At 36.2% G+C, this 10,831-nt stretch overlaps 1 protein-coding gene across 2 annotated transcripts; it reads right to left on the reverse strand.

The window, feature by feature from the left end:
- Positions 1 to 71: 71 nt before the first annotated feature.
- HDH (histidinol dehydrogenase) lies at positions 72 to 10,511 on the reverse strand. Of its 2 annotated transcripts, XM_039131952.3 has the most exons (15): positions 10,379 to 10,511; positions 7,879 to 8,016; positions 7,427 to 7,548; positions 7,276 to 7,328; positions 7,076 to 7,148; positions 4,158 to 4,259; positions 3,975 to 4,076; positions 3,796 to 3,867; positions 3,664 to 3,726; positions 3,538 to 3,579; positions 2,788 to 2,847; positions 1,936 to 2,046; positions 1,354 to 1,524; positions 766 to 856; positions 72 to 529 (listed from the first exon to the last, which is right to left on the reverse strand). In XM_039131952.3, the coding sequence occupies exons 2-15, from the start codon at positions 8,000 to 8,002 to the stop codon at positions 255 to 257; spliced, it is 1,461 nt and encodes a 486-aa protein (XP_038987880.2). In that variant the 5' UTR covers positions 8,003 to 8,016; positions 10,379 to 10,511; the 3' UTR covers positions 72 to 254. The 2 variants fall into 2 exon arrangements, with proteins under 2 accessions (XP_038987880.2, XP_089781406.1); XM_089925280.1 differs by lacking the exon at positions 7,879 to 8,016 and having other exon boundaries at positions 10,379 to 10,508.
- Between the last annotated feature and the right edge of the window lie 320 nt (positions 10,512 to 10,831).

A 10,831-nucleotide genomic window follows, 5' to 3' on the forward strand; every position in this document is an offset into this window, starting at 1 on the left:
ATTTATGTATTAATATATGTTATATTTTATTATGATTTGTTGTATAATATTATGCAATGGCCTTTATGATATTTTTGTCATACAAAAGTACTTTTTCAGTTTTTTTATAAACAAATATTAAAGTGTCACAGCATTTTAGAAATGTAATTATCAAGCAGCAAATAGCTTTTTATAAAAATTCTACTTCAGAAAACTCTACTTCCAACACCTCTACTTTCAAAAGCTCTACTGCCAACAGCTCCTCCAAACAGAGCCTAAGCAGGCAGGGCAGCCTCAATGTCTTGTAGCCTAAGGGTAACAGCTCTCTTGTGGGCCTCGAGGCCTTCAACTTCTGCCATCTTGGCCACATGGGGGCCGAGCCTTTGCAGTCCTTCCTCTGTAAGAGACTGCACAGTAATGTATTTGAGGAAGGAGCTCAGTGAGACCCCACTGTACATCTTAGCATACCCATAAGTTGGAAGGACATGATTCGTCCCACTTGCATAGTCGCCCACACTTTCCGGCGTCCATTGCCCTAGAAACACCGAGCCTGCAACAACATATTTACAACTGTCATTGCCCAATCAGTGAATTACATACTTAGCTACTACTACTACATGATTATTTGATGCCTCGTAATAGATGTGTTGCAATTTTGAACCCCAATGCCTCAGCATACAGGATTGGAGACCACAGTCAAGAAAATATTTCTTCTTTAAAAACATACAAGAAGGCAATCTGTCAGTATAGCAAAGATGACAACTCCTCAAATCATCTGATAACTACCTGCATTCTGAATGAGACTCTCCCACCTCTCTGCACCTTTGACATTAATGATCAAATGCTCAGGAGCATACAAATTTGAGAAAGAGATTGCCTGCAAAAAGATGAAGAGATAGTTCAACTCATCCGTTAAACTTCAAGACCTCAAAAAATGAAATTCAGCCAAAGTCTGCGGAAATCAATGCTTCAACTGCCATTTGAACAGCCAAGGCATAATGACCGTTCCAGATCCAGGAGTAAGAATTCATTGTGTAATAGATTGTAACATAAACTTACTTGACTGGGTCAGTACACCCGTCCGGTCACATACAGCAAAAAAAATCATAGGTGTCATATTCATACATAGGACAAGACTTTCACTATGACCAAACAAAGTAAGATTTTAAAGCCAACACTGGTAATCACCAGAGGTGGCCGATCAAACTAAGGAGACCGCAACAATATCATGTCAGCTTAATCATACATATGCACCTATGCTTGTTTGAGAAAATAACATAGACCTTTCCCATTCTATCTTTTCATTCTGAATTAATGACAACAGAACTAAAATGTTGCACTTATGAACAAACAATGATGGGGTGCCAAACCAACCTCAGTCATATCTTGGGCAAACACGGTGAAGCTATGGCTGAGGGCTTTTGAAGCAAATTCTCCTCTTGGAAGGTTTGCACATTGTTTGCTAAGTTCAGCCTCGATGGCACTGAGATCCACATCATGTCCAACAATAACAAGAACCACCTGACTATCTGGTCCATGTTCTGCCTGAAAAATCAGTAGAGCATCCAGTTAGAACATAGTCTGCCACACAATTAAGAACCAATCATCAGATCACATAATCGAGCACAAAACTCATAGAATTTGGAATATTTAAAATAAGAAAGTCCTGAACTAACATATAATCACTATTGTGCCAAAAGACATATAATCACTAAAAGTGAGTTACTTGTTTGATCATATAGCTTTATTTATCAGCCTTCTGCAATACCAGTTTTAGTGAACAAAATTAATCTACTAATATTAAATAGGATGATAACTTCTTAAACCTCAAACATGCCATGTGAAAATAAATAAATAAATATTCCTGCATGTTCAAACAGAGGATTCTTCATGCCATCTCCATTAAACAAATTATAAGCAATTGATAAAATAAAACAGCAAAAGAAGCATAAATACCTGAGATAGTAGATCTGCAGCTACATGAACTGGCTTGGCATGCTTATCCGCAATAACCAAAACTTCTGAAGGGCCTGCAGGCATGTCGATAGAAACCATTGCTTCACTATTCTGCAGGGAAGAGAGAAAGCATAGCAAAGGGTGACATATTAATCTCCATTAGCAGTGAATGGGAAACTTTGACCTGGAACTCGAGGATTTGTTATAGCAGAGATCATTTAATCATAAACATGGTAAGGATATTTGGCCAGATAAAACTTTCAGGCCCTATGGAACCTTCCCCAAGCAGGAGCAAAAAATGTCACAGGGATTTAAAACAGATTAAAGAAGTCTGAGAAGTTTTGTGAAGCTTTCTTAGTCTGAAAATGAAAATCAAGTGAAACAAAAGAATATAATCCACTTCATATATAGGTCTAATCATCAATTTATTCTACAATCAATGACAAAAGAGGTTTAGACACATACTGATGTACTTTGAAAACCTTAAAAGCATATTGGGAGCTATTAGGGCCTGTTCGAATCATTCATCTTGTGCCCTCATACATTCCCACAAAGAAGGGAAGTGATTTTTTTTGATGCAAGAGAAAAAAAGATGCCATGATGAAGGCCACAAAGCACAATCCCGAAATTTAAGGACTGCTCAGAATGACCTTCTAAAAGGAAGGTGACATCCCTAAAATAATGAGGTTGTGCAACTAAGGCTCCCCAAACTGCCACTTTTCTCTGACCTCATCAGTTTCCATGCATATGATCTCAGGACATGAGACCCAGGCATCCTAATACACCTTTAAGGTCTCAAAAACATCAAGAAAATAATAGAGAAGAAAAGAAAACTGAAGAAAGAAGGTATACCTGGAGTATCATTTTTGCAGCTGTAACATATTGATTTCCTGGCCCAAAAATTTTATCCACCTGCATGATATCATACACCTTAGTTTTCCAACAAATATCTAATTCACAACAATGATCATGTTAAAGAAGTGCTTTAGAAAAACCATCTATCAGAAGTAAACAGAATATGTATATTAGCACATTGAAGATACATCATAAAAAACATGATGTAGATTATTTAATTCCAATGTATCAACTACTTAAATTTCCTGTAATTATTGAATCACATTAACCAACTCCATTGAGAATAGATTAACCTAGGATAAACTAATGGCACCTTGTTAATGCACATATCTGCATTTGTATGATTGGCAAAGGTGGGAAATTTTGTTACATGAAAAATTTTAGTAACAATAAAAGCAGAAAGAAGCCCTCGTGAAAGAAAAGCATTAGAAAGTAGGAGTCCCTGACTCCTTGTAAGACAGCAGGATAAAACTTTAGGATTCCCTCCTATAATGACTAGAAGGAATATCATTCCATGCTTAGAAGTTACTTCTCTGATAGAATTTGTTCCAGAATATTCATGTGCAAATGAAATTATTGGTTTGTAAACCTCCAAGAATGGTCAAACTGGAAGAAGAATCTTTAAAACCTTGGAGTTGAAAAGATTTTATTAATAATCATGGGAAAACTGCCAGCCACATGTGCATTTAAATGTGAATGAAATCAATGATTTCATGACTACATATCATAGATACTGAAAAGAAGTACCTTCGGACATGATGCAGTGCCCCAAGCCATGGCTGAGATAGCCTGTAGTTATGATAAAATAAGATCTGCTGACTAAAAGAATATGGAGCATATTCGCATTAAAAGGTCTTCCCAAAATCCTTTTACCTGAGCTCCGCCAGCTTTTAGTATGTGGGTCACACCTGCTTTCTTGGCACAATAAAGTACTTCCTACAAAAAAGGGCTATATTTTAATTTATAGTGGGGATGATAATAATTAGGTTTCCCAAGAAGGTTTACCTTGCAAACACTACCATCATGACTCGGGGGAGTAGCAAGAACAATAGTTTTGCACCCAGCAATCTGTGCAGGCTGGTGCAGAAAAGAAATCCAAAGTTAACCAGCTTGCTCACAGAGGAATCAAAGCCCACCATACAGTTGAACAGCTAAACTGATCTAGAGGAGGAGAACGAACATACCACAGATAGCATCAAAGCAGTAGAGGGTAAGACTGCAGTCCCTCCTGGAACATAAAGCCCCACAGAGCCGATGCACCTTGCTATTCTTTTGCACCTAACACCCTATCCACATTCTTCACATGCAAATTGAATGGACACAAGAAAGCAAGGTAGCAAGGAGATTAATAGAAATCAATTGCTTACTTTCATTTTCTCAATATTCTTCTCAGGAACCCTTTGAGCGACATGAAATGCATAGATATTGTCATACGCCACATCAAATGCTTCCCTGACATCTGGATCAAGCTGCAGTAGACAAACAAATAATAATCATGCACGAATACCATGTAAAGGATTAAGCAAATAATGCCGACAATAAACATCGAAACACTAGATATATTTTATCAGATCACAAAAATATAACTGATGCATGAACATATACTTATGACGACAACAGCGAGATAATAAAGACCATTATTATGATTATAGAAACAATGAAGCATAAACATGCAAGAATAAGAGTTCGATACCATGCAATAAATCCATTATCTCTACTACTAGGATTTTAAATAAGGTTATTTATCATTAAAAATGATGATTATACAAAGACAAGTAAAATATTAGAGCTGAATGCTTCATCACAGTGACATCTATGTGGCATCAGTATTCCTCCCATTTTAAACCTCTCACAATATCATTATCAATGTGGAGTGCGGCACACTACTGAACAGAAAGGAAGAAGAGAAACATAAAAGCAAAAAAAATTCCCACATGGAAGTCACCCAACCACCAAAATTAGAGCAGCACAAGAGTATTGGTTATAAATCACATTTACCTGCATACATCAAAACTTCAAGCTACTCAAGCTGCTTGCCCAAAAGAACTATTTCAGGCACCAATATTCTAGAAATATCTTCATGAAAACTAATTTTATCAGAAGTTTGTATCTCATCTCTTCTCATAACTAACAGAAACATGCAGTATGATTTCAAATGTTGTGCCACCCTGTAGGCTCGAATAACTCAACTCCTACAAGTGTTAAAAGAAGATTCAACCCCTACAGTTCAATGGAACTATAGGAAAAAGAAAGGAAGAAAGAAAGGAAATGGACCTATCTATAGGTGGTTTGTAGAAAACTCTCAATCTTTCGGGAAGTGGAAATCAAGTCTTTAATTACATAGAGGATGTATTCTTCTTCATCATTACTTCCTTCTTGCAACCAATATAATTGAGATTTCTCTTTCTTTTCACGGGACCTCCATTACAGATCCCTTGTTAACTAAAAATTTAAAGATGTATAGAAAAATTGCATGGTTAGTCCTTTGGAAACATCATCCATTTTTATTCTTTTTTTTTATTAAGACTAGTGAATGCCATATGTTGTCCAACTTGCCCATTGAGGGCTATCAAAGAAGCCATTATAGATAGAATGCCATTCTCAAGAGGAGTGGATGGATGGTCCCCAATATTTGGGATGGCTTTATGGTTCCATGTTTGCCAATTGTGCCAATTTAGTTGCTACCTCTAATGTTACTTTTTATATATCCTTTCCTAGAACTCCCATCTATCTTATCTTTTAGGTCTTTCCCTCCACTTCCTCCATCTACCAACAAATGTTGAAGTCTTCTTCCTAAAGCCTATCAGATCTTCTTTTATATGGGCAGATACCATCTCAATTAGTTCTCTGTCATTCTTTCCTTAATTTGTGCAACTTCTACATCTCATCAAACATCCTTATTTTTCAATTTGTCCTTGTTATTTTTATTAAATCCATCCCAGCATTCTCATTTAGCCAAATTCAACTTATTTTCCTAGACACCTTTTACAACATTTTGAGCCATACAGTTTTCTCTTTAATCAAGATATATGTGGATCACATAGCACCCCAGAAGCACTTCTCAACTTCAAGTAACCGACTCTAGTTCTACTACATATGTCTTCATCCATCCACCAATTATCTTGTAAAATAGACCCTAGATGATAAAATCTTCCACTTTGTGGCATCCCTCATTTGTCCATCTTAAGTGGGACCTCACTTTTGTTTCTATTTTCACTGAAATTGCATTTCAAATGTTCTGCTTTTGTTCCATTAATTTTTAAGCCCTTATCCTCAAATATTTTTTCCATGATTCCAATTTAGCATTTATCCTTTTTACATTAGCCAATGCATTATTGGCAAATAATAAATACCATATTACACCTTCCTAGAAATTGACAGTAAGTTCATCTACAATTAGTGTGGATAGAAGGAAGCAGCGAACTTGAAATTTTATATTTTTGCTGTTGTTCTTTAGATCATATAGCTTAACAAACCTGGTCTCCAGGCCTCCTTCTAAGCCTAAAAGTCAACCATCCATGTGCTGCCTGCCCCTAATTCTAAGTAGACAAGTTCATGAGGCTACCCGTAGTGTGTGGTCAGGGGGTAGGAAAGAATCATTGTTCTAGTAGAACCTATGAAGGAACACTCATGTGGGATATATGTTGACTAATGCTCTGTATAGTAACTATTGTTTATCTATCTGTTGGTTTCTCTTTTTGTGTTTTGTGGTTAGAGTTAGTTTTGTATTTGTGGAAATGTTATACATAAAATTAGAAAATATTTTTTGAAAGAGAAACTTGGAAAATTGTATAACATAAAGGCATTGGCATCTCTTAAAAAAAAATCTTAGCATGATACATAATGCCTCAGATACAATTCTTAGATTAAAACCTTCTCTTCTATCAGCACCTTATAATCAATAAAATCATATCATAAAAGATAAATATAAAAAATCAATTTCATAGTTATGAAACCTAATATGCAAAAATTTAGTAGCAATTTGACTTAATAATAGGAAAACCAATCTTTCCTTCAAAATAAACAATTTGATAAATAAACAAATAAACTGCAGCATTTATAGATATGGCTTGCACATTTCATATGAACTATTAAACTTTCAAGACAAATTATCCTAAAGTAGAAGAATAACATTTCTAACTTTCAAGACAAATTATCTTATCATAGAAGAATAACACTTCTGCCACCAACTGTAAGAAAGAAAATGTATTTCTATTAAAACTTCGGTTGACAATAGGTGCATATTTGGTTCTCAGTAACAACCAGGCAGTCAGAATCACCCTACCTCGGGATCTGGAAGATTGGAAACAAACTCAACTACTTGATCCAATACAACTTTGTCAAATTTTGCAGTATAACTGGGACACAGGAAAAAAGATACAAGTCTCAACACTGGCCTCCTGGTCAATTAGTAACTCCAATAATACTTTAAAAAAAAAGATGATAGGAAGATATAATATAAAAGCATATTAAAGAAAGACCCACTCTATAACTGCAGCATCACCTCTAATCCGGACATCATCCACAATTGGGTTTACCTAATTAAGGAAAGGGGCAATATATTCATCAAGATCAGACTAAAACTTTCTTATTGAAGTGAAAGTTTCTTCATGTTGAAGAGATTAAGTAAACTTACAGTACTGAAAATGGAAGTGAAATCAATACGAGGACGAGCTTTGAGGCCTTCAACCTCAGCATGACTAAGCTCTGAAAGCCTGTAAGATTTCATGGAACACCTAGTACTTTGACCTCTATATCCTGTAACAATAATTAATACATATTACAACATCAATCACTGGAACTGCATAGTGTTGTATTTATTTGCGAAAAATATGTGTCACAGTACCATACTGATGTTTTACAGATTAAAAAAGGGGAGAGAGATGTGTTCAAAGTCATTCAAGTGTTTGTCAAAAGGGAAGAGGCCAAAAAAACAAGAAAAGAAAAAGAAAACAGGAACAAGCTAAGGTGACTAAAGAGTTCCTAGAACAGCATTATTATCTACTATTAAAACTTCCGCTCAAAAATATCTACTACTAAAACGAAGCAGCTCAAACACAAAAATTAACAATAGAGAGCAGAATACACCTTGCGACAAACAACATGACTGATATCTTCTATGCTTAGGGACACTGAATATTCGAAAATGACGAGTAACGTGTGTGTCAATAAATTGATTAGTCCTTATCAAAGGCAAAATGGCAGTGTCCATCACAACCTTATACCCTGCATATCATATACGAAAAAGAAAAGGTAATCAGAGAGAAAAATTATACAAGTGCAGCCAGATTTTCACCAATTCATTACTGATCAATTTAACTAAATGAAAGATTGTAAGTGATATCGCAACCTCCAGATTCACATCTTAGTAACAATTCCTTCATGTAAAGTGTATTTCTGTAGGAAGTATGAGGAATGATGATGCTAAGGGTCTGATTGGGTAGTTAACCCAAGGGATTAAAAGGTTACAGGACTCAGATTCTCATCCTATAAGATCAGACTCGATATCCCATAAGTGAAATTCAACATAGATTGTCAACCCTTTCTTGTGTTTGGACACAAGGAATTCATCAAGCAGTTGAAGTATTATATATGTAAATGCAATTAAATTAATAAAGGAAAGAGATTAAATTAAGTTTACATAATATTGAAATCCAAACAAAGAAATGCAATTCATAAAACAGGCAATAGTAATTGTACTGTTGAGTAATTAATTCAAACATCTGCTCTTCAATCAAAGCGCTTCCCCTCAAAAAAAGAAAAAGTTTCAAACAGATGGAAGGAAACAGAGAGAAGACAGCCGGTGATTGTGATTGAGAAGCGACCATGGTGGGAGAAGATGAGAGGAAAGGGTTGGAGTGACAGAGAGAAGGGAAGTAGAGGAGGTTGCGCAGGTGGTGATGATGCAAATACCAATTTCCATCAGACATGGAAACCCAAAGTATAGTAGAATTCAAGCATTTTAAAAGGAAATCCCAAAGATAAGCTCAGAATACTCAGAATTTCAATCTCAAGTACAAAACATTGGATTTTTTTGGGTAACTGTACTGTGTTAATGGATTGCAGCAAAATTTTCCAGCCATTAGGTATGTGATTGCTATCTGTGGACCTAAACTACTATCAGAAATGCATCAAATTTCAATAGAATCCTTAATACTTAACCTTTTTATCAAGAAAGAGATCAAAAAATCCCACTAGAAGAACAATACACAAGATCAATAAACTAAGGCATTTGAAGCTAACTAAAAGCTTTAAATAGAAAAATTAAACACTGCATTTCCGGGAGACAAGCTACAGAAATCTAATCTTTTTAATTGAGAAAGATTTAAGAAAAAATATTCTTGAATTGGAAAAAAAATGGTTTGCATGTCTCATGAGAATGAAAAGAGACGATTCCAATCAGGATGGGCTAGTGAAGAATGAAAGGAGTTGCCTCAAGAAGAGGGGATGGCGGTGCCCGCAGAGGCAGCGACAGGCAGCAGAGGGCTGGGAAGGATTAGTGGAAGCGAGGGAGGTCTCCACTCGCCACTCGGTATCTAAGAGTAGGGGTGTGCATGGTTTGGATCAGGTTGGTCCAGAGGTATTCTTGAAATCGAACCAACTTAAATCAGTTTTTTAAAATCGAAACCAAACCAACTTAAATAAGTTTCTTAAAATCGAAACCGAACCGACAATATGCTAAAACTGGTTCAAACTGACCCCCAAAAAAAATCAGTTTGGTTCAGCTCGGTATAACGGGTGGTGGGCTAAATGAGCTTATATCAAATGGGCAGCTAAATGGGATGTGCTAAATGAACTTCGATCCATTTTAGTTTAAATGGGCTAAATGGTCTTATCACTCAGCTTCATTGAGGCTTGAAATTAATTTTTGATTGGACCCAGGCACCGTTGAGCTTGAGTGATTACACCTCTTGATTGGAACAGCATGGAAGACTAAAGTGATTTTTTTGATAATAGACATCAAGATTTTCTTTTCTTAACAATGATCAAGTTTCTCATTTAATGTTTGATCCTCTAAAGCTATAAACTTTATGCCTGGCATCGTAATACCCACACCGCTCCACCATAGCATAATTACTCGCACGATGGAAACTCGATCCAAATTTGCTTTCCTCTCTCAAAACATCTTGACATTTCTCAAAACATCTTGACAAAAGACTATCAATCCACTGTATATCATGATCATTCATGATCAGTGGCTTAAGATTAAAAGCTTGTTTAGATGCACAATGGATTTTTTAATGTCCATGGACTACCCGATCCTAAAAGGGTGAGCCTCCATTGACAATGGATTTTTTTATGTCCGTCAAATCTCTTGATTGCAAAACATTTTCTGTTTTTGAGCGCATGCACACCCTAGAATCAGGTACCACCAAGAGGGGGATTTCATGCGATGCGAAGCAGGATCGAGAGATTTCGGGGGATTATAGCGGAGCGGTGGCGGCAGCGGCTGTGCTAGCGGCCGGGAAGGGGCCGGGGGTGGAGATGATATGGGGAAGAAGGATGGCGGAGCGGTGTGGGTCCATGGTTCCATGGTTCTACGAATCTTAGGAAGAAGAAGAGAAGAGGAAAGGAGAAGAGATCTCACCTGACTACGCGAACAAGGGATTGGAGGAGGAGGGAGAAGAGGTAGAGAAGGCGGTCCGAAGAGCAGAGCAGGCGAAGGGCGTCCCGAGCGGCGAAGTCGAAGGAGACTGCGAAATGCTTTTATATCTCGCATTAAAAATCATTTTCTTTTATATATATATATATACATACATACAAACCTACTCCCTAGATTATCAATCTTCTTTTCGTAGACAAAAAATATCCTTAGCTTTTATAACCCTTAAGAATATTTTATGTCTTTTTATAATCCCATATTAACTCATCCTCTCAACCTCCTAATTAATACTCACTCTCTCTGATATATATACATGTATGCATATATGTATATGTATGCATATATATATATATATATATGTACATATATACATACATATATATATATATATGCATATACGTACGTATATATACATACACATATCTATCTATATATATA

This window comes from Phoenix dactylifera, chromosome 9 (genome assembly GCF_051530095.1).
Source record: "Phoenix dactylifera cultivar Ajwa chromosome 9, Ajwa_hap1_PhDact_Kaust_v1.1, whole genome shotgun sequence".
NCBI lineage: Eukaryota > Viridiplantae > Streptophyta > Magnoliopsida > Arecales > Arecaceae > Phoenix > Phoenix dactylifera.